The sequence below is a fragment of the Myotis lucifugus genome, unplaced genomic scaffold, assembly GCF_000147115.1.
Source record: "Myotis lucifugus unplaced genomic scaffold, Myoluc2.0 scaffold_23, whole genome shotgun sequence".
In the NCBI taxonomy this organism is placed as follows: domain Eukaryota; kingdom Metazoa; phylum Chordata; class Mammalia; order Chiroptera; family Vespertilionidae; genus Myotis; species Myotis lucifugus.
Genome location: NW_005871071.1, coordinates 8,906,976 through 8,931,180, shown reverse-complemented (window position 1 = coordinate 8,931,180; position 24,205 = coordinate 8,906,976). Strand labels below are relative to the sequence as shown.

The window sequence follows — 24,205 nt, the reverse complement described above, 5'->3', positions numbered from 1 at the left end:
CTAATTGGAGACAAGGATGAATGGCAAAAACAGAAATATAAAAGGTGCCAAGCTAGCCACAGAAGACACATACACCAGCCCCAACAATTTCTACACGCAAGAGCTGGAGAGAAGTGGGAGCAGGTGTAAAAGCTCAGATCCTTACAAATCTAGAGAAAGTCGAAAGCAGAGCCAGTATGAAAACATTAAATAAAGACCCCATAAAGTACAAGCTGCTGGGATCTAACCGCAGGGCCTGTGGGCCCAGGGCAGATGTAGACAGGATTGCCTGCTCTCCTCCCTACCTCCTCCAGCCTCCCTGGGGCTTGGGGCTCCTGATCAGAGAGGCTTGGCTGGCCCCAACCCCCCTCCCTCCTGCACTGGCTTTGCTGAAATGTGTCTGGGCCAGGGCATTGGGCAGGAAGGAGACTCCTCACATGATCCAGCTTAACCCTCCTTTCCTCTCCTCCTCAAGCGGCACACTGCAGTAAGAGCGCAGACATGCAGACAGAAGGGGGTCCACAGTGGACAAGAAGGGCCCTGCTCCTCGGCATCCTCTGGGCAGCTGCACGCCTGCCTCCCCCGGGGGCCTCCCTGCCCCAGCGTCTCCCACGGGCCACAGGTAGGTGGGTGCTGGGGTCAGTGACCCCTGCTGCTGCTGCTGCCTATAAATGAAGGGACAAAGGGACATTCTCCCTTGACCCCCTTGGCTTATGCTTCCTCCTGTGCTTGCTCTGATTTTTAGCATTTGCAAGAATACAAAACGCTTTTGATCCCTCAAATAAGCCTCAAAGATAGTGCCGAAATAATTCACAGACACCATGAAGCAGGGCGGCCTCCGTTTTTATTGTTGGAGACTTCATCGTGAGAAAAAATCTTTCATCCCAGAAACTCACTCTGTAGACAGTGGGTGACTGTTCGCGGGCCTGGGGACAACGTGGGTTCTGCAACTGGAAAATGAAATTGTACAGATATTAGAAATCTTAATCAGAGATTATAGTTTCTATCTGAGGAGGAAGAGGGGTTTGGAATTCCCTTTTAGAAATGAAGCAGACGAGGAGGAGTGATTTCATGATTTCCTCTTTTTCATTCTTCCACTGTCATCAGCTTATTTCATTAAAGCCTCTCTTTCCGGTCTCAAAGACTTTTTTTTATTTTTCGGATCTACAACTACATCACATTCAAAAGGGCTATGTACATTGTCACCAGGGTTCTTAAAATTCCACCCAGAAACCCCACACTTTACAGATTTCTTAAGCAATTTCCCTTTGTGAGCTTGGAATGTGTGACTCCAACAGCCTTCAAACTCTCACCTCCTTCTCCTCACCAGGAAATAGCACCCAATGTGTTATTTCTCCATCATCGGAGTTTCCTGAAGGGTTTTTCACAAAACAGGAGCGCAAAGATGGAGGCATCGTAATCTACTTCCTAATTATCCTCTACATGTTCCTGGCCCTGTCTATTGTCTGTGACGAGTACTTCCTGCCCTCCTTGGAACTCATCAGTGAATGTAAGTGGCTGGGAATCTCCTGGGTGACCTTCCAGAATAGTTGTGCCACACACATATATGGGCATGGCTGTCCTTGAAATAGTCAGCAGCAAGCTGTCCCTCTCAACCGGTTGCAGAATTGCACTATTTGTAATTCAGCTTCATTACTGGAATCTGAAAATAAGATCTACCAGCTTAAACCCACAGTTTATATCCCTTCAGTTACGGGCATCACATAGAATTCTGAGCATAGAACTTTCATTGGTGTCCTGGTCCCTAAAATCAAGGTATCAGAGAGGTTTTATGCCACATAAGCAAAAATGCCAGCATGGTTAGTTTCATTCTTGAGGCATGCTCACTTCAGAGCAAGTCTAGGTCAAGGGTCAGGTCACCCATTGGACAGAAACAGTGCGCATTTCTTCACAGAGAAGAGCATGAACAGACACTCTCCTTTACCCACGGCTCCTCCCCCACTCCCGCTGCCAGGCAAGCCAAGCGTGTTCTCTTGTTCACTAGAGTATAGCTGTCCCCTAGGACCTAAAACAAGACCTGGCAACAGTGGGGACACTCAACACATATCTGTTTAATGAAAAAAAATTATAGAGTAGGTCAGCATAAGTTTATTGTAATTATTATTTAACTTACGTAGATGTAAATACATGCATTTTTAGGCTGCCATTGTTTTAAGTTGATATTGATAGTTTTCATTTAATAGAGATTAAATTACTTTAACATAGTGTTTTTACTTGGATTGATGAAATACAAGACAAATAGAAGAAAAAAGTAAAAATCATCTACATTCCCATCACCCAGAGATTCCCCACAGTTACCACTGGGTGTATTTCCTTTCAGCCTTTGGATCTTGCGATAGGTACTATTTAAGGTCTTTTCCTTTCTGTCATGTAATATCGAATTATGTACATTTCCCATAGGATTAAATGCTCTTCAAAAACTTTATTTTTAATGGTAGGTAGCATTATACTTTGGGATTTTTGTAAATGACTTGATCACCGAAAACTGTTTTTTAGGCATAGTAGTCACCATGTAGAAATTTATAATTTTTAACATTATAAATTTATGAAACATTTGATTTGTTTTTTAAGTTTCTTTGTTTTAAATAATGTTATGCCCCTACTTGCAAAAAAATCTTTGCAAACTTCTCTGGTCATTTCCTGGTAAAGATGCAGAGCTGTGCCTATTTTAAGCTTTACCTTACACATTGCCAAAAGCATGTCACAGAGGTGTGCAAACCTAACCTCCGGAATATGTGGTAGCTTCCATTCCAGAAAGCCATGAACAATATCATTTTAAATGCCTTTGTTAGTTGCTTTAAAAATGGTGCTTTATTTTATAAAGTTTGTATTTATCTTTTATCCATTTCTGAGGTTAACATTTTATAAGTGTATTGAAATTTATTTTTTTGTGTGTGTGTTTTATTGTCCATGTTCTAATGGGGGTGTGGGTGGGGGTAATTTATCTTTTTCTTATTGGTTTCCAAGACTTTTTCAAACCATTTTCTAATACAAAATTTATATCATATGTTTTTTTCATGGTTTGTTGTTTGCTTTTGTATTTTGTGTGTTTATCACATTGAAATTTTACATATTTTAAGTAAACTTATAAATAGTTTATGATTTTCCTTTTGGTTTTATACTTAGACTTTTTTATCCATTGGTGAGAAAAATTGGCATATTTTATTTTACTTATATATATATTTTTACATTTATTTATTTCATCCCCTAAGAATTTGTTTTGCTATAGGACACAATGCTATTTTTTTCTAAAGTTAATCAGTTTCATATACTAAATTCTTATATACATGTGGACCTGTTTCTATACTCTCAACTCTGTTGCAGTAACCCACTTGTTCATCCTTGTGGGAAGAAGTGTACTTTTAAATAGAAAACCTAAATAGATAATCTATACTAATAAAAGGGTAATATGCTAATTAAACTGGGAGACCTTCCGGGAGACCTGCCAGATGTCCTTCTGGATAAAGCCATGGTGCCAGGGCTGAGGCAGAGGCAGTTAGGGGCAATGAGGCAGGGGAGGGCAGTTGGGGGTGAGCAGGTTGGCGGGGGGCAGGCAGTTGGGGGTGAGCAGGTTGGCGGGGGGCGGGCAGTTGGGGGCGATCAGGCCAACTGTGGGATTGGGCCTAAACCGGCAGTCGGACATCCCCTGAGGTGTCCCAGATTGGAGAGGGTGCAGGCCTGGCTGAGAGACAATCCTCCCCCAACCCCCCGTGCATGAATTTCATGCACTGGGCCACTAGTGTTAATTACATAAGTCTAAGTGACTTTCAATTCAAGGTAATATCCCACCTAGAATCTTTCTCTTTCTGGAAAGTAAAATTATCATTTTAAAACATTTTTGCTCTCACATTATCGAAAAATGACTTGACTGAAAGAATAAATGCATAAAAAATTGTCTTCACAGTGGTAAATAAAAACTCTTCTAGCCCTACAGAGAGAGACTACTGCATTAAAGCTTAGATTGCCACTTTAGAACAATCTTCAGTGAGTGAGTTCACAGGGTATCTGTAACAATCACGTCCACCATGCCACTTGTGGAATCACTCTGAAACATCATCAACAACATGCACTTCTCAGCGCACTACTCCGGGCTCAGAAATAGAATACAGTAGCTATTACAGATGTGTGACTGACGGATGATGCCACGCCACTGCCGAATCTTCCTCAGCAGCTAAGAACTGACCTGGTCTTGAGTACTGGAAATACTAACAACAAAAGGAGATAGAAATAGTGCTAGCTCAATTCTTTTTAAAATGTCTATAAGTTAACTTTGTCATTTCTCTTTTCAAGATCTAGCATGGTCTCATCCGCATTTAAACATCAGCAATAAAAAAACAATCTCCCTGAAAGTGGTTTACATCCACAGAGAAGTATGCAAATGTGTTACATTCCCCCATAGTTCTTTGATTAGCATTGAGTGGAAATAGCTTCACCCATCCCATCAGCTAATTAATACTATTCTCAAAATAGTTCACTGATGCATTCCACAAAGTATTGGAGTGTTATTTATTCATTCATTTATCTTATTAGTTATCATAAAGCAATGATAAAAGAATGGTTCTAAATTAAATACATATGGTTTCATTTAGTTTCCACAAAAACCCTATGAAGTAGGGACTATTAGATTGGCTTATTAAAGAGAAAATTGAGGCTGAGAAGATATGCATTTCTCCAGACTACACAGTCAGTATATGGCAAAGCCCTGGTCTCTCTTGCGCCCAAACTCAAGAATGTTCTCGATTGCTATATGATATAATTTTACACATCCTTGTTTCAGATTAGCTGCTGTAACATGGTTGTTTCAGAAGAACTGTTCTATATGAACAATCCTAAAGATATGTCCCTTCCAAGGGCACTGAAAATGTTAACCCTCCCAAAAAATAGCCCCCCCCCTCAAAGAAAACCTTTATCAAATACTCACTTTAATAATGGACAAAGTATACTACAAAATAGTGAGAATCCACTTTGAAAACTCAGCTCAGACTTTTGGCAACCTATTGGGGATTGATCAATCAAGTATGATACAATGACTTTCTGTGGGGGACATGTTCTGAGTCCCAACCTAGAATACAGTGGTAGGATTGGCAGGACCATGGCCCACCCAGATCCATCATCCCATTACCCCCTCCTCAAGTCACAAGCAATGGTTCACTGGCCAGCAGAAGGGGCTCCAGAAGGTGAAGACTAGAAGAGTTCAGGAATGGAATCTCTGTGCAGGGGAAGGAGGAGGGGGAGGGCAGAGCCTCTTGCTGACACCCTGGCCCGGCCCCAGCTCAGGCAAGCAAGTGCTCTTTGTTTATAGCTGTATACGTTGGTCTGGCAATGACCCCTAGAGCTGTCACCACCTGAGGCTTCGAGCAAGGATCTTTCCTTTCTCCTTGTTCTACTTGAAATCATGAAAGTCACAGAATCTCTCCTCTCCGACTCGACACTGGAAAAGCAGCATATACCCCATTGGACAACCTGAGACATTGTGCTGTCATCTTAACTGTGTAGAACCTATATGAGAAAATGCTATTGCTAAACCCCTCTTCTTTCCCCCATTTAGATTCTATAGGAAAAGAGGCTCATGATGATTCTTTGACCACAGAGGGCTGAAGTAAAATTAACCCATATTATTAAATGGGGAAACAGGTAGGAAATTCAGGATAAGAGGTTAAAAGATGTCTTCAGAGGGGAAATATTATCTGAGACAAGTTAGAGCTAAGGATATGAGGTAAGGAATAAACTATGGAGACCTCCCTCATTCCCATCTGTTGTGCTGCTCTAGACAGTTCTTGTGTAGATACTCTTGGGAGTGTGTGTGTAAGAGAAACAAAGACAGACAGACAAAGACAGAAATAGAGAGGATTCCAAATGACAACAAGGAAGCAAGGGGAGCCTCGGTGGTCTCTGGTCATTCATTAAGCCTGACGTAGGAAAGTTTGAATTCCCCTGCTCGGTTTGGTTTGTGAAGTCAGTCACATCACCTTGTACTCATATCTGGCACGGTCTGTTTGGGGCTCTGTCCTCTTTGTTCTACGCCTCTATGAGATACTTGCTAAATGGTCTATAGAAGTGATGGTGAACCTTTTGAGCTCGGCGTGTCAGCATTTTGAAAAACCCTAACTTAACTCTGGTGCCGTGTCACATATAGAAATTTTTTGATATTTGCAACCATAGCAAAACAAAGACTTATATTTTTGATATTTATTTTATATATTTAAATGCCATTTAACAAAGAAAAATCAACCAAAAAAATGAGTCCGCGTTTCACCTCTGACACGCGTGTCATAGGTTCGCCATCACTGGTCTATAGCAATGCTGAGGATCCATAAAGGGGCTGCAGGGAGAGAAGGCCATTCCATGCTACAGGGCCACATAGTTGAGATGGTTGAAAGTGTCCACTCTGGAGCCTGACATAGCCTAGGTTCAAATCACAGCCCCACCATTTACTAGATCTGACTTTGGGCAGTGCTGAACGTCTCTCTGCCTGAGCTACCTCAGCTGTGCAGCAGGGTAACTAGAGCTCTGAGTTCATAGAGCTGTGTGCCAAGTACTGAGGAAATACAACTGCTTACACAAGGACCTAGCACATAGCAAACACTCACTAACTGTCCATTATTACAGAAGAACAGACTACCAAGATTAGAATCCTTTGTTCAGGAAAGATGAAGGCGAAGATGGTGAATGATCAAAGTCAATATCAATATGCTTGGGGCACATACCAAGTCTAGGTGCATCTGCTAGAGCTTGGATACCAAGTTTAAGGCAAATAAAAGCAAGTACTACTCCACAAGGTAGGAAGTAAGTTTATTAAATCCATTCTTTTATTTCACCTAATAACCCATTTGGCAACTTTAAACAATACCTTAAACATCTCTAGGATATTGTTTACAGTTCCTTTTATTTCTTTTACATTAAAATACATACCATTTCATTCCATTTTAGCAATCTTTTATTGTTTAAAGAATTTTTTTGCCCAGCTGAGGTGGCTCAGTGGTTGAGCATTGACCCATGAATAAAATAAAATCAATAAAAGTATATTTTTAAAAATAAACTGAGAGATAATAGTCCTATTTTGGACTATAAGTTAATATAGTTTATATTTTTAATTTAATTTATAATTAAATCACATATATTTTAAAATATTCTTTTTTAAATTTTTTTGTTTATTTTATTTTAGAGAGTGGAAGGGAAATGGAAAGAGGGATAGAAACATCAATGATGAGAATCACTGATCAGCTCCCTTCTGCACACTCACTACTGGGGATAAAGCCCACAACCCAGGCATGTGCCCTGACCTAGAATCAAACCATGACCTCCTGGTTCATAGGTCGATGTTCAACCATCTGAGCCACACCAGCCAGGCTCTCAGTTTATTTTTAGAAACACAAAAGTTCAGTATAAAACAAAAAACAAAAAAATCATTTTTACATCTATATATATAAAAGCCAAGCGACCGGAACAGCAGAATGACTGAAACAATCGGGGGCAGGGCCAGTTGGCCAACCACCAGCGGCCCCTCCCCTGGCCAGCCCCGACCTGTGCACAAATTCCTGCACCTGGCCTCTAGTATTTTTATATGTAATGGGGCTCTCCTAGAATTATTTAACCACTATTCAGAGCAGCTTTTCCTGTTTTTAACCTTTTCCTAAGCTATCTACACAAAAAACTGAGAACTCCTTAAGATTGGTCACTTGATATAGCTCAAAGTTCACAATGAGCCAGCTATGAAACTTTTCATTTTAAATGTCACACTAATATACTATTCAATTAACAATTCTAATCCCTCCACCATGCTGATCCTTTGAGGTATAACGTGTCTTAAGTGAAAACAATCTTAGTAAGATATAGAGAAACATAATTAAAGTATTTGCTTTTTTATTAAAATTATTTTTATTCACTCTGCTTTGAACTAACATTTGCCCATGTTCTACTTTGTGTTTCAGAAATAGACAATAAGAAAGAAATGCAAGTTTTAATTCCAGGTAGATTTGGTTCTAAATTGATAAAATTGAAAGGGAGTCGAGTAATTCTGTGAGTATGGCATTTGGACAGCCTACAGTTTCAGTGTTTGATTTTCTTAATCCTTGTGAAATTTACAGAAGCAAAGCCTTCCCAGAGAACAAAGAACCTAAGAATCGTGTTTCCTCCCTGCCACAGGGGCACTCATCCTCCTCTTAAGAGCATTTTCATCCTCTTTGTTTTTCTTCTTTTATGATCTAAACTGTGGTCCCCTTGGATTGCTGCTAAATCTACGCCAGGTGCCTGGATCTAAATAAAGTGCCAAGTCATTTGGATATTACCAAGATGCTATTGCAGGAATAGGCAATGATGATGATGATGATGATAATTAGTATTAATCTCTTCACTTTACCTACACGGATGACTGAAAGAGCAGCTTTTTCAAGTAAAAATGATCTAGGTGCCCATCCCATCTCTACAATTACTGTGTGACACTGGGCAAATTATGGGGCCAAAACTCAGGTAACTGTGAGGTTTGGTGATAAAATGTCTTGCAAGGGCTTTGTATGCTAGGCTGAGGACAGTGACATTCATTGTAATATTATAGCTGTTAGGTTGGGAGTGAAAAGAGTGCCTTTTCAATGGAATCAGGCATTTAAAACCGTTGTACAGGGTTTCAGAATTTACTCCATCATAGCGCATCAAAATATAAGGTGGCAACCAGAAAGTGCTCATAATGTTTTTATTTATTATTAAGAACCTCACAGCATATACATGCAGTTGGGCATTGAGAGGCAGGCATTGATTCCAATGCATGCTAACTTTACTCAAAATATTTCTAGAAAAATATTTAAAATTGATGTCAACATGAGTTTTGCAAACCATAAAAAGCTTTGGTTTGCTGTCATACTTCATTTTTTATTTTCTTTATTTTTTTATGTTTTGTTTTGTTGTTTTTTTCTTTTTTTTTTTTTTTCAGAGAGAAGAAGGGAGAGGGAGAGAGGGATTTAAAACATCAATGATAAAAGAGAATCATTGATCGGCTTCCTCCTGCACGCCCCCTATTGGGGATTGAGCCCATAACCTGGGCATATGCCCTGAGTGGGAATCAAACTGTGACCTACAGGTTCATGGGTCGATTCTCAACCACTGAGCCACACCAGCTGTGCTGTCACACTTCATTTTGGACCCTAAGTAGAGTTACTTAGTATGACTACCCATTGGAGTCATTAGAGTTGAGTCCGAATGACTTTTGATTGCTTCCAAAACTCAAATCCATTCACAAAACATGAAAATTTGCTATCATGAGGACTTTTTAAAATCATGCCAAGGGATACCAAATTGTATACTGCCTATAGTTATAACTCTATTAAAACGTGAAAGAGACTAGAAATACATTAAAATGATAGCAGTGGTTAAACACAATGGTAAGCATGTAAGTAACTCTGCCCCTTCTATTTTCCTCCATCTTCTAAATTTTAAATAACATAGAGGGTTTTCTTTTATTATGGGATTATTTAACATTTAAGACAGAATTCATACTCTACATTTTGAGTAGAAATCGAAAAAATTAGAAGATACCTTAAGGATTGTGTAGTCCAACTCCCCATTTTACAGATGGCAAAATACAAGCCTTGTCTGAATGACTTATCTAAAATCTCATATTACGTTACTTATTGGCAGGGCCAGAATCCAGGTCTCCATTTTAGTTTAAAACTTTTCCTCCTATATTTCCAGAGGTTATAAACTTCCCTACATGGCATCCTAGAAGCAAACACACTTGAGAAAAAGTTTGCTGAGTTTTAGTAATCAGTTCATTATCATCGAGTTGCACTTTATATAAACACTGTGATGATATCTAAACTTATAAAGCAAACTCACCTTAAACTTTTCTACTGTATCCTGAAGGAAAATGTGATTATTCCTTTAGAGTAATAGAGAGGAGAGAAATGCTCTCCAAAGGTCAGCGAAGACAAATCCAGGCCATTCTAAAGTTCAGATGTATAAACCATTTTTACAAAATATGCTTAGAACCTTAAGATATAACTTGTTAAACTATCTCTAAATTGTACATGCCCATCGATGCAAGTTCTTTCCTTTCATGACTCAATTAGAGCTCCGTGGAGAGCGACACTCTTGGTCATCACTGCCTTTTGAGAGAAGTGTTCAATGGGCCACCTCTTTCCCTACCTTGCAACAACCCAACAGATCACATTGCGGACTGAATTTTCCAATAAAGCACTCTTCAGCTAAATGAAGAGGGGTCATTAGCTCTTCAGTTTTACTGAGTTTGGACAGCAACTTCAAGATAAAGCATTTTGTTCTTTTTCAATTTCCTCCACATATTATCTAGCCCTGATTTGATTAGAGAATTCATGATAATACCCAATATTATTAAACTTCTACATTCTGACTCCCAGTAACTATTTTCCCCCAAGGAAGGAATAAATTGGGGGCAGTTATGTGCCAGTGCCACGAGGCAGAGAAGAAAATAACGTTATAATTGGCCTGCCTAACTGCCATTGTTATATTGGGTTTCTGTCATGAAATTGAAATAGCACTGGACTTAGAACCAATATACTTGGGGTTTATGTAGTAACTTCTCACATTTAAGATCCTCACTATCCACCTAACTGAATTATTTAACCTCCTGGACCTGTTTCTTATCTGTAAAATGAAAATAGCATCACTCATATTTGAGAATAGTTGAGATTAATAAATTATGTATATGAGGGTGAATTGCATACCATCAATGTAAGATATTTATTTCACACCTAAAATGAAAAAAAGTTAATCACAGAGCAATAGGTTTTATCTTGTTCTATTTTGTTTCATGGCCAGTTGATCTTACTACACATCACAGAATTGTAATAAAAGTATACATATATACACACATAAAAAATAATTATATAATTGTTATATATCATATAAAGTGATATCCTATATAATAAAACTCTAATATGCAAATTGACTGAAGGGTAGAACGACCAGTTGCTATGACATGCACTGACCACTAGGGGGCAGACGCCCAACGCAGGAGCTGCCCCCTGATGGTCAGTGCGCTCCCACAGGGAAAGCGCCGCTCAGCCAGAAGCCGGGCTCATGGCTGGCGAGCACCTCTGCGGCAGCGCTAAGGACCACTTGGGGGATGTCCGATTGCTGGCTTAGGCCCACTGAGCAGGCCTAAGCCAGCAGTTGGACATCCCCTGAGGGATCCTGGACTGCAAGAGGGCACAGGCTGGGCTGAGGGACACCCCCCGCCCCAGTGCACAAATGTTGTGCACCAGCTCTCTAGTATACACACACACACACACACACACACACACACACACACATCTCACTCTAGGCAGTAGAAGAAATGCTATGAAATATTACTTTCATAGGTCATTATTATTTCTCTCCCTTCATTAGTCACTGCAGGTGGGTGTTCATCAAGTGACATGACCAGAGGCAAATAGTGAGGAATAGGATAGAGGACCTGAATTGGATCATCCCAACTATCCCCAGAGCACTTTCACAAGGCTCAACAGGTGGCCAAACAGCTCAGACTAGAGCTGGTTGGGCCTCTGAGACCAAATAACCCCACAGGGATTTTTTAAAAAAGACTGATTTTGGTACCATCAGCAGGCAGCATGTGGATGGCTTTGTAATCCCTTTCAAATCTTTCAGAATAAAAGCCCAAGTCCTTACCAGGATCCACAAGGCCTTAATGATCCGGCTGCCTGTTACCTCTGACCTTATCAACTACCTCCCTCCCTTCACACCTTAATTCCATACATGCTGGCCTTCTGTTTCTTGAACACATGGGCTAGCTTCCACCTCAGATCCTTTGCACTCCCTCCTTCTGCCTGGAATACTCTTACCCCAGGTGTATGTGTGCCTAGCTCCCTCCCTTTGAAGTGTGTGTTAAGTTACTGTCCCAGTGAAGTCCTTTCTGTCAACCTGATCCAAAATTACAATCTTTCTGTCGTGACATTTCATATTCCCCCTCCATGCTTTTGTTCTTCACTATTTCTAACACGGAGTTTGCTTTCTTGTCTGTTTCCTCTCACTAGAACTAAAGCCCCACAAGAGCAGAAACATTTGTGATTGTTACTGCCATATTCTCAGCACATGAAAAAGCATCTGGCATAGTAGGTTGTAGGTAAATGCAATAAATAAATGACCAATAGCTAGGTGTTCCCATTATCCATTCCTGCTTAACAAATCGCCCCCAAACAGGGCTCAGCTAAGTGGTTTTGCTCAAGGTCGTAAGAGATGGCGGGTCATCTGAAAGCTCCCTCCCTCACATGGAGGGTGCCTGGGATGGTTCAAAACAGCAGGGGTCCCTCGAGCATCTCTACTTCAATTTGGGCTCTTCATGAGGTCTCTCCAGGATGGGGATTTCAAGGCAGCCAGATTCTTATATGGCGACTTGTGGCTCTAAAGCAAATGTTCTTAGAGAGCATGAGGAAGTTTGCCACCTTTTATGTCCTAGCCTGGCAATATAATGGCTCTGCCACTCTGTCAGTCCAAGCATGAGTCAATAGGCGCATCCAGGCCCAGGAGGAGATATAAACATAAACTTCACCTTTTTTTTTTTAATTGATAATGAAAAGGTTCTGGGAAATCATGTGAGCAGAAATACTGTAGCCAATTTTGTAAAATACAATCTGCCACACCAAGGAAAAAAACCAGGAAAGTCAAGAGTAGATGTCCCAGCAGAGAAACAGAACATGAGGACCTGAGAATAAGCAACAGGTAATGGTCCCCACAGGCAAAAATAAATACTGACCACAGGTGACTCAAGCAAGCACAGCAGAATTTGAGGGTCCCAGGAAGACTGAAGTGTCAAGAATCAATAGATGTAATAAATAATAAACATCAACAAAGGATGGCTATCAAGAGCCTTGGGTACCTGAGTTTTAGTCTGTGTGACCCAGGGTAAAGAAGGCCCAGCATGCTACCTGTCAGCTAATTTTCATTCTACCAGCAAAGCCTGGTTGGGGATTTCTGATGCAACCTTGTCTCCGCCTTCCCTAAGCAAGGTGGTTTCCGCCCCATGGCTTTCTCTGCCCTTGCCATAGCAGGTCCCTTAGCTCTAAACTGAAGGGGCTAAACATTTAAGTCTCTTATCTCATCAATCACTGAAGATAATGGATTTGCATGCTTGTTAACATGGTGGATACACACAATTTGAATAGTAGTATTTTCCTACATTTCCTAATCTAAAACAGTTCTCATGGTTTCATAATTTAAATTAACATTGTTATACGGTAGTCAATCTTGTTTTTTGCTAATTTCCTCTTTTGTATTTAGACAAGGTTGAAATTACCAATTTGTGAACATGCTCCTTAATTCAGCTTCATTTCTAGATCTTAAAATACTACCAATATTCACTTTTTCTCCTCCTTCAAGTTGGATTAAGATTCCTGAATTACCCTAGTTTTCTCAGCTCCTGTTGGAGCATTGAGTTTTTAAAAAGCTATACTGTTGCTACACATCTACAACTAGGAAGGAATCTTTTCTGGGTCCCGTAAGATCCATACTGCACTCAGAGTACTGAGTTGCAGCATGCTTCCATGTACTCCTGGCCTTATCTCCCTTTCTACGGAAGCTTTAGGTCATGGAGTGACAACGAAAGCAAGACACTGGATCCCTCGATTTCTTAACCTGCATATTTTACTTTTCCAGTGAAGTATGAGTGCTTTTCTGTAAGCTGTAGTTTTGAATATCTACTGTATTTAGTTATAAAGACAGTATATACTCTTTCATTTGTCACTTTACTGGGCATAACATAATCTCATTTGTCTTCAGCCCTTGGACTGTCTCAGGATGTTGCGGGTGCAACTTTCATGGCAGCCGGTAGTTCAGCTCCCGAATTAGTTACTGCTTTCCTAGGTAAATATTGCACCTTATATTTTTGCCAATCCCATGTGATTTTATCTATTTCAAATCAACACTAATTTACCTGCTTACTATCTTGTTCATAGGTGTATTTATCACAAAGGGCGATATTGGCATTAGCACCATTCTTGGATCCGCAATTTATAATCTCCTGGGCATCTGTGCAGCCTGTGGCTTGCTATCTAATGTGGTATGTACAAAAACTCAACACAATGTATTGTCTTGACAAATTAAAGAACTGTGTAGAACAAACAAGGCACTAGTAATCTGTTCAATCAAGTTTATTAATCAGTAGAAAAACCAACATGTATTCAATTTTAGATTAACCCACAAATAGCTCTAGGTCAAATTTATGAAAATCAAAGGTTTAGAAACAATTTTCCTTAAAGTTCCTTTTTCTCTAGGCAATATGCAAAAGATATTTAGCTACAAATATACAAACAATTTTATTATATTAAGCATGTACTTGAAGAAGTTGCAGTGTAATGGAAACAAATTATCATTTTATAGGTTTCAACACTATCGTGCTGGCCCCTATTCAGAGACTGCGCGGCATATGCAATTAGTGTAGCAACAGTTCTTGGCATAATATTTGACAACCAAGTGTACTGGTAAGCTTGAAATAATTATCACTGTTATATAAAACACAATCACAGAGAAAATTTCATGAAATTCTAATGGTTTAGTAACTTCTCAAATGTCTTGCCACTTTCACACCCTTTCCAGTGGTCTCTGGGCTAAAGTTCCTCATCACGATTGCTGGCTGCATTTTTTCTCCCTTCTTTGCTATTTTTTAGTGGTCAGTCTCTTTTTCTGTCTCAGTCACTGGATGTTATCATCCTTCCTTCTCCCCACTGACTGACCAGGAAGTCTCCCAACTATTGTTGTCCATTAAAGTCCTAACAGTTGGCTTTTTCATCTATTGTGTTATTGCTCACCTTGCCTAAAAGCAGTCATGGTCACAAGATTGGAGATGGGGATGGAGGAAGTAAACGTCCCTTTGAATTCTTGCATCTTCCCCTCTGTTCATTTAGGAAGAAAAACTATAGCCTTCTTCCTCACAGAATAAAAAATATTTAGGTTTTAATGTTAAAAATTGCTTGCTTTCTTGATCTCCCTATGCTTTGCTGTTCTGAGAAAATAAAAAAGGGAGTGACTTAGTAGACAAATAACTTTTTCAACTGATATGCACCAAGTACCTACTAGGTATTTGCCACTACACTGACAATCATGAGGGATAAAGAAATGTCACAGGTGGCTCCCCTCTGCAGTACAACTTAGCAGTGCTGCAAATACCTGCTATCAAAAAACTTAAAATCGAGCAGGGAGCAAAATCCCTAAATGAGTCATTCTGAACACTAGTCCTTCTCCCAAAGAAAAACGATGAGTTACAGTCGGGGTATTTCTGGGACTCAGCAGCTATCGGTAAGGGGACAGTGACTGTGAGAGTCTCCCTCCACCCCGGAGATCAAGAACTCTGTGCTTCTAGCTGTAGCAGACTTACTAGCTATCAAAGGTAAATGCAAGATTCAAATGTGATGGTATTAGCTAGTCACAATTCTTTAAATAGGAAACCAGTGGAGGAAAAAAGTTCTCAGTGCCTATGGTATAATTTTATGTTTGAGAATATCTCCTTTTCTTAGTTAATATTATATATTAAAAAAAAAACTCTGTATAGGAAACTGAAAACCCCAAAGCAAGCCATTAATATATTCCGAGTTTTTACATAAAATTTCTACACTATAAAATTTGAATAGAGATAGTTAAAATGAACTAACACATGCTGTATTTTGGGGAATGGATTCTGCCAATGAACTGAGATGAAGACTACCCATTACTATCCATTAGTTTCACTTTAATTTTTATCATTATTTTCAAAGCATTTTTATGCCAACCATCTTAAAGGAATCTATAAATGAAGATGAGTTTCCAATCCTTGTTTTTTTAAATATAGAGAAGACAGTCAAGCTCCTATCAATAAATTTATAATAATGCTGTAACACATCTACAACACCAAAATATACCTAGAAACATTTTGATTATTCTATTGCTGCATTAAAAATTAAGCTGCTTAAAAGCTATTAACTCTCAAATAATTTTAATTTTTTAATTTAAAAACACAAATTTCTCTAATTTATAGGTATGAAGGCATTCTACTACTTTTGATATATGGATTATACGTCCTGATTCTGTGTTTTGACATTAAAATTAACCAATATATTATAAAGAAATGCAGTCCCTGCTGTACCCGTCTTGCCAAAGCTATGGAGGAAAGAAGTGAACAACAACCACTAATGGGATGGGAAGATGAGGGTCGACCATTCATCCGTCGGCCATCAAGAAATGACAGTGGAATATTTTATGAGGATTCCGGTTACTCTCAGCTTTCTATAAGTTTACATGGTCTTAATCAGGTTTCTGAAGGTAAAAACCACATCCTGCCCACTACTAAGTCTATTCACTAGTGAAATGTAATTTCATTTAATTCAGCAAATATATATTCTTATTATATAGAAGACACTGGAGACCCAGAGATGAAGAGGCAGTCCATATCCTTAAGAAGCTTCCAATACCGCAGGGGGGAAAGTGACTAAGATATGAGGATTTACGTATTTAGAGAAAGAAATAAAGTACAACTGTGTTTCCTAAAAGGGATAGATTATTTAAAATTTGATGAGAATGGTTAAATAGGAAAGACTATCTGACAAGGAAGCACTTAAACTGAGCCTTGCAGAATAGTTAAGATTTTAACTGATGATCTGATCTATAATCAATAAGTAACAGCTACTGAAGTCTTTATTAGGTAAATGATACAGAGGTAAATATAAAGTATATTCTGTGGTTTGAGGCCAAGGAAATAATATAAGCAAAGCACTTAATTATTTAAGTGCTAGCATAACTGAGGCAGAATATGCACAGTAAGAAAGCAGAACGGTAGATAGAAAGGAATAGGATTAGAATTAAATGTTTGTGTAAGAGTCTTGCAGGTTTGTGAGCAGGAAGATTATTAGAACTGAAACATGGGATAAAAGACACGCTGTCTATAAGAGGCTACTAAACAGCTGATGTGTTTAATAGGTGCCTAGACAGAGAGAAGGCAGTGGGAATGAAGAGAACAGACATGAGACAATGCAGAGAAAGCATCACAAAGACCAGGCAATTAAAGGACTACACATGGCCAGAAAAGGGAGCAGAGACAATTCTTAAACTTTGATCAGAATTGACTAAGAAAACGGAACACTGCTTGCAAAAACTAGGAATTTAGAAAGGGTTGGTGAGAAGAAGAAACGAGTTGAGTTTTAAACATGTAATTTGAAGCAATAGCAAACCATTTAGGTAAATATGTTTGGTAGAAAGTCAAATTCATCTATGACCAGAAATATCAATTTATGGGTTACTTTTATATAAAATGGTTGTATAAAACAGATTCTAAATTTAATTTAGTACATTAGGAAGGGAACTTATCCTAATTTACTACCTACAAAAAATTAAAACATGACTCTTCCCCTTCATACAAAAATTAGTTTCTAGTCTTTCAGGTACAAGAGTTAATCATCTCTAAGTTAAATTTTTTAACAAGAAACTGAAAGAATCAGTCTAAAATTTACTATTTACACTAAAATTATACCTAATTTTATTTAATGGCTCATTGGCTGAGGCTTGGCAAATTTTACTAGTTGTTTTACTAGCATTAGTTGTAATGTGATTGATCAAATATATTGGTACAATATTTTGTAAATGCCATACAAATTTTAAACAATTTTAAAGTGAATTCCCATTTTATCCAATATGCTCTTGTCTCCCATTAACTTCGTAAGACAAATTGAATAAAGAAACATACTCAAGTTTATAAATTACATGTAGATTCTATACTAGTTCCTATTTTCTTAAGGTTGTTTCTAAGATTGGTGGTGAATTGTGAATTAATGAAAAAAGCCCTCAAAATAACTTACAATAAGAATTAGAATGGAATATTCAACTTAATAAAAATTATACTCTATTTTATAATCCCTAAGTATACATTATATGATTCATGGGGCAGGCTGAGGTATCATCAATATTGGGCAGTGGAGACAACTATCCCATAAGCAAAAAAAGTTACTGAAGATCATCCACATTGTAGAAAACCAAAAGATGTCCAACTGACACTCCATAAACATCATCTCTAACATATTCAGTGCATGACCCAAGACATTTCGATGAAGGCCCGAAATCAAGAAATGCTGAGAATCACATTTTACACTGTTTGCCCTAAAGTCTCAATTAGTTTCTTTTTCCCAGCAATACCAGTAATGAGGTATTCAAATGTTTTAAATAGCCTCTTAAAACTGATACAGCTAATTTATTTCAATATAGCTTTCTAAATGGACATTTCTAATGTAATTGGCCATTTAAGAAATTCAGAATCATTTTTTTTCTCAACAGATCCACCAAGTGTTTTCAACATGCCTGAAGCAGATTTCAAAAGAATTTTGTGGGTACTATCCCTTCCTATTATCACATTACTTTTTCTAACCACACCAGATTGTAGAAGAAAATTTTGGAAAAATTATTTTGTGATAACCTTTTTCATGTCGGCACTTTGGATATCTGCATTTACATATATCCTTGTTTGGATGGTCACGATAACTGGTATGTATCTTGAATACAAGAGAACAATTTAAAAAGAAAATAATCAGTTTCACATAAGAACTCCATACATTCACTATGGTAGTCTAGCTAAGGAGCAAATTTCTTTTCTAGCAAAGAGTAAATATAATGCTATCCACCAAAAAATTCAATATTAATATACCAATCATCCAGGTTTTGTGAGTGCATATCCCATATCAACTATATTCTCAAAATTATACAGCCCAGGGGTATGAGTCAAGGGAATCATCTCATAAATGAAATAAATTCACAGGATGTCTGTTAGACTAATAATTAAATCACATTGCATGGGCTCCATAACTCTTTATATTAAGTTCAATCACATAACAGAAAATATAGCAAGATGTCACTGTTTGGGAAAAACAATGATGTTCACAGTTTAACTAGAATACGTTTTATTTTGCTTTTTATTTGTTTTTGCCATTGACTTTTAGAGAGAGTGAAAGGGTGGGAAGGAGGGGGAGAGAAAGAGAGAAACATGGATGTGAGAGACACACATCGATTGGGCGCCTCCCACATGTGCCCCAACCTGGCCAGGGATACCACCTGCAACCCAGGTACATGCCCTTCCGTGCATGGGCCAACACTCTAACCACTGACCGGTCCAAGCAGGGCTTTTAATTTGCTTTTTGACATGGCAATATAAATATATTATGAAATAAGTAAAAAAGTTTCACTTTAGGTTTCTACTGCTTTCACAATTAAAATTTTACTATTACTGCTTGGCCATAATCAGCTCTAATCCCATAGAATTCCTAGTCCAGAAGGACAAACTAAATATAAATGTAAAACAAAAAATTCAGGAATTTCTCCCCAAAGGTTAACCTGAATGAACTAGTATCAGAGGTGAGCAAACTACCTCCTGAGTATCACTGGTCTTCTGTTTTTTTGCTAATCGGGTCATTCGTTTACATATTATCTATGGATGTTTTCACACTACATTGGCAGAGCCGGATAATTGCAACAGGGACTATAACCTGCAAAGCCTAAAATAATTACTATCTGGCCCTTTACCAAAAAACAAACAAAACAAACAAACAAAAAGAACCCAAAACTTGCTGATCTCTGACTTTTTCCAATTTAATATGTAACTTAGAATAGTATGCTAGCAAAAAACAAAATATTTTTTCTTTTTTTAAAGAGGAAGATAAAATAGTCCAATTAGCTTGCATATTAAATCTCTCCAAATTTTCTCAGCCAGAACACATTTGACATTAGCAAAACAGGAAAAGAGCAAAATCAAGTAACAGATCATAGAACACCCCCAAGATGTTATTTATGTGTTATTTATGTACATAAGAACTCTGGCCAACCATAACAAAAATTAACAATCAAGTCCAATATCAATATATATTAGCATGCAATAAACAGCTACTTAGTTTTTTTTTAATTAATATTAGAAAGGAATAATTCTAAAGCAAGTGTTCAATTATAACAATAAAAGAGCAGTTACATGTACTTTTTTTTAACTTCCCATTGGTCCTGTTTCCTAAAATAAATACATTACTGAAAAATGTTGAACTGACATCAAATTTAACAGAAGTATTACTAAATTAGGACTATAATGTTAAAAAAAACTCAAGAACCCTATTTTGTTTTCTTCAGATTTATGATATTTCTCAAAAACACTAAATTGAGGTATATCACTAAAGTAGGAGTTAAAATGTATACCATATTAACACATTTATATTTTTAAAATAGCTATAAACAATGTGCTTAACACTGAACACTTTAAGAAAAAAGTTTTTAATAAAAAAAAAGGGACCAATCTTATTAGCATACATTAAGCAACAGCCTTAATGATATAATAGTGATGACATCCAAAACTTCTATAAGCATACCAAGGAGGGAAACTGCTCCTTGGTAGAATTTTCTCTATTAAAAATCTGTCCTACCTGCTCTGGAGCACTACCTCTTACAGCAAAAGGTTGCAGGTTCAATTCCTGGTCAGGGCACATACCTAGGTTTTGGTTGTGCTACAGGAGGCAACCAATCGCTATTTCTCTCTCACATCTATGTTTCTCTCTCTCTCTCTCTCCCTCTCTCTAAAATCAATAAAAACATATCCTTGGGTGAGTATTTAAAAGAAAAAATCTGTACTACCCATGTTACCCCATTTACCAATCTTACTCAAATATTTTGCTAACTAAAATCTAAGTATATACATACTGGCTCTGTAATCTAAATATGCCTATTTTCTTTTTGTTCAGGAAGGAAATATCTGAAATATCTGCAGAGGATGGTTAGTGAACCTATAAGATTTGTAACTTATAACATCTATATTTATTACAGGGGAAACATTAGAAATTCCAGATACAATAATGGGCCTTACTTTATTAGCAGCAGGAACAAGCATACCAGACACGATTGCAAGTGTGCTGGTTGCAAGAAAAGGTAAGAATTAGGTCCCTCAAGCTGCAATGCTCACTCTTCAAGCCTGGCTGAACTACACTAAGCAAAGTTGCCTTTAAGTATATTTATTTCTTCAGCAACATACTTGAAGAAAAAAAGGAGTAACTCAAGAGGAAGGATTTACTCTTTAATAACAAACATTAATTTCACTAAATCTAATTCCCCGAATAAAATTCATCTGAATTGTGTATTAAATTGTAATTAAACATGTTAAACTAGAATGAAAAGCAACAAGTAATCTACACACCTTATTGAAAAATGCTTTAATAAAGATAATTAGATAAATAAATGTTAATACTTTAAATACTAACCTCCCCAAATTAAAAAATACAAATTCAGTAAGACTTTTGCTCTAATACAATTTTCCAAAACCAACAAACAAAAAAGTATCCAGTGTCTTTTCTTATGAAGCTTATTATTAAAATACAGTATTGGTATGCACATTTTAACACCATGCTTTTTTTTGCAGGCAAAGGAGATATGGCTATGTCTAACATCGTGGGATCCAATGTGTTTGATATGCTGTGCCTAGGTGTTCCATGGGTGATTAAAACTGTATTTATAAATACATCAGCTCCTGTAGAAGTGAACAGCAGAGGACTAACTTACATAACCATCTCTCTCAACGTTTCAATTATTTTTCTTTTTTTAGCAGTTCACTTCAATGGCTGGAAACTAGACAGAAAGTTGGGAGTAGTCTGTCTATTATTGTACTTGGGACTTGCTACATTATCAGTTCTATATGAACTTGGAATTATTGGAAATAATAAAATAAGGGGCTGTGGAGGTTAATATTAATAGTGATAGGTGGAAAATGTGAATGATAGGGAGGGGCAGAGAAAGAAAACTCCATTTCTTCATTTAAGTAAAATAAAAAATATCCTAAACTTTAGACTCTAAAACTTACAATAATTCTTTACCAAAGAAAAGTAATTTAAATGAACCAAAATCATATCCTAATTTGTCCGAGTACTTTCTTATCAAGAACAATTACATATAGATAACAGAAGTTTTGAAAAAAACATCTGTTTTAACTTACAATAAATAAGCTGATAAAAGCTGGAGAAACTTGAACAAACCCCACAATGTAGTACTGAAAATAACATGGAAATGGCTTATTTCATTAAAAAACAGTATAACCATTCATTTAAACTGAATGACCAGATTTGCTGTCTTTACAAACCCAAACTTGAGATAACAAAAATCACAGTATATTTAACACTATACTGTTAAAAGCTGGTGGGAGTTTTAAAAGTTCATTTTTACAACGTTTGTAAGCATACAGTATTACTTAAAAATGACTTTTACTAGGAGATTCAGCAAAACAGATGTAAGAATGTTCCAACCGTGGTTTGAAATTATGCATTACGATCCAAGCGAACATCAATTTCTCTACCACTGATTTTTATGCCATTCATTATTCTGCAGGCTTTCTCTGCGGATTCTGGGGAGTCAAATCTGACTGTTCCACAGCCTTTTGACTTTCCATTCTCCATTTTTATTTCTGCAAACATTACATGACCTGTATAAGAAAAATTATAGAATTACTCGCCAAGTTAAAACAGGTTCCATATTTAACTACACAGGTTTGAAATTTTCCATTGCCAATGAAGTGATATGTAACTTGACCAGAAACATTAACATTAATGATTTTAAAATAACATAAGCATTATTCACATCACTTTATATTCTGAATATAATGGAACTCACATAAAGTAATAAATATCTATAGGTTAGAATATGCAAAATTGGACTAAAAATAAATTTGCTTAGGATTTAATATTTTATTAAAACAAAAAAATATTTTTATGTTAAATCCTTAGTTTCAGAAGTAAAATCTATAGCAATAAGGCAAGCTAGCACAAAATGCCACCAAGTCACTATGCCCAATGACAAACCACAAATTTATTTATTTTTTAAAAATATATTTTTATTGATTTCAGAAAGGGAGAGGGAGAGATAGAAACATCAATGAGAAGAGAGAATCATTGAACAGCTGCCTCCTGCAGGACCCCTACTGGGAATTGAGCCCACAATCTGGGCATGTGTCCTGACCAGGAATCAAACAGTGACCTCCTAGTTCATAGGTTGATGCTCAACCACTGAGCCATGCCAGCTGGGCGACAAACCACAAATTTAAACAAAACTATTTAGACAAAATTATTCCTTTCTGCCCAATCTCCTTTCCCTTACCCTTTACCCTCCATTTCAACTTTTTGATCCCTGAAAATAATAGCAACTGCCCAGAAATTTAATTTTTACCAGGTCACGAAGGGCCCCGCTAATTCTGCTTTTCAACCACAGTGGCAAAGTCATTTACTCAGTATCACATTCTGAACTCCAAGCGTAAGAATGGCACCAAATATATATAGAAATAGGCATAGAAGAGACACTGCAGATTTAAATCAATAAAGGTAAAAACAGTTATGGTAAGAGCACAAAGAAGAACCTCAGAGGAGTTTCCAGAAAGAGGAAGAAAACTAGACAATTATTCCATACAGTCAGTGTCACTGCTGACTCTAGAGACTGGAATTTGAAGTAAATTATAATTTATCAAAATACAAAGTGGCCATAAATATCTATCATCCAAACCAGAACACTAGAGAGTATATAACACATGTAAAGTGAGACTATCCCCAAGCAACCTGGGATGTATGATCGCTCGATCCACAAAGATTTAAGTGTGATGTGTGTGACTACTTACCATAATATTTCCCTACCCTTGAATACTGTAGTTGCCAGATCACTATGGGCTAGTTTTAGTCTGGCAACAAAATCAGAGCCAGGCATATTTAGTTCAGATTTAGTTCTGTTAAGGGCGAAGGAGGAGGGAGGTAAAAGCAAAGGGCTTAGCAAAAAATTTCAGAAGCTCTTTTCAGGCAATGGGAACTTTTAATCTCAATGCACCAGTAAGGTGTTTTCTTCCCCTTCTTTTTAAATATTGATCTGATTGATTCTTTTCTGCAACATCCTGGAGTACTTTCCTACTGTTTTTTCATCCACCCTCCCCCCCCCCCCCACAATAACTTTATTTTTTAAAACTGAGAGTCAATTACTCATTCACTCAAAACTAACTAAATGTCCACGTTAATAAATGTCATGTTGAGCCAAAACCATGATTTTATAAACCAGAGCAGGAAGTCTTTAACTGTGTTCTGAAAGTTATAAAACAGACTAAACCTTAGAGAAGTTATAATGGTTAAAATAGACCCAAACAATATTTACTCTATAAATGGTTAAAAATATACACACATGAAAATATACACACAGAGAGAGAAATCCCATTTTCTAATTAACATAGTAAAATGAA

The 24,205-nt window shown here is 37.4% G+C and overlaps 2 protein-coding genes across 3 annotated transcripts in view; one reads left to right on the top strand and one right to left on the bottom strand.

Moving 5' to 3' along the window:
• Positions 1-410: 410 nt before the first annotated feature.
• Positions 411-21,728, top strand: SLC24A5 (solute carrier family 24 member 5). Of its 2 annotated transcripts, XM_006086001.3 has the most exons (9): positions 411-601; positions 1,310-1,489; positions 13,744-13,827; positions 13,920-14,023; positions 14,344-14,444; positions 15,974-16,257; positions 18,259-18,465; positions 20,776-20,877; positions 21,365-21,728. In XM_006086001.3, the coding sequence occupies exons 1-9, from the start codon at positions 481-483 to the stop codon at positions 21,685-21,687; spliced, it is 1,506 nt and encodes a 501-aa protein (XP_006086063.1). In that variant the 5' UTR covers positions 411-480; the 3' UTR covers positions 21,688-21,728. The 2 variants fall into 2 exon arrangements, with proteins under 2 accessions (XP_006086063.1, XP_006086064.1); XM_006086002.3 differs by lacking the exon at positions 1,310-1,489 and having other exon boundaries at positions 469-601.
• Positions 21,027-24,205, bottom strand: part of MYEF2 (myelin expression factor 2) — a 32,128-nt gene continuing 28,949 nt past the window's right edge. Inside the window, exon 15 of the mRNA XM_023751683.1 lies at positions 21,027-22,417. Within this exon, the coding sequence (XP_023607451.1) occupies positions 22,254-22,417 (164 nt within the window). The 3' untranslated portion in view covers positions 21,027-22,253. The remainder of the gene's footprint in view (positions 22,418-24,205) is intronic.

Bases quoted from the DNA above. Each gene is read 5' to 3' on its own strand.
- SLC24A5 (XM_006086001.3), top strand. From the start codon at position 481: ATGCAGACAGAAGGGGGTCCACAGTGGACAAGAAGGGCCCTGCTCCTC. The intron at 602-1,309 runs GTAGGTGGGTGC...TCTCCTCACCAG, and splicing joins GCGTCTCCCACGGGCCACAG to GAAATAGCACCCAATGTGTT. The intron at 14,445-15,973 runs GTAAGCTTGAAA...TCTAATTTATAG, and splicing joins TTTGACAACCAAGTGTACTG to GTATGAAGGCATTCTACTAC.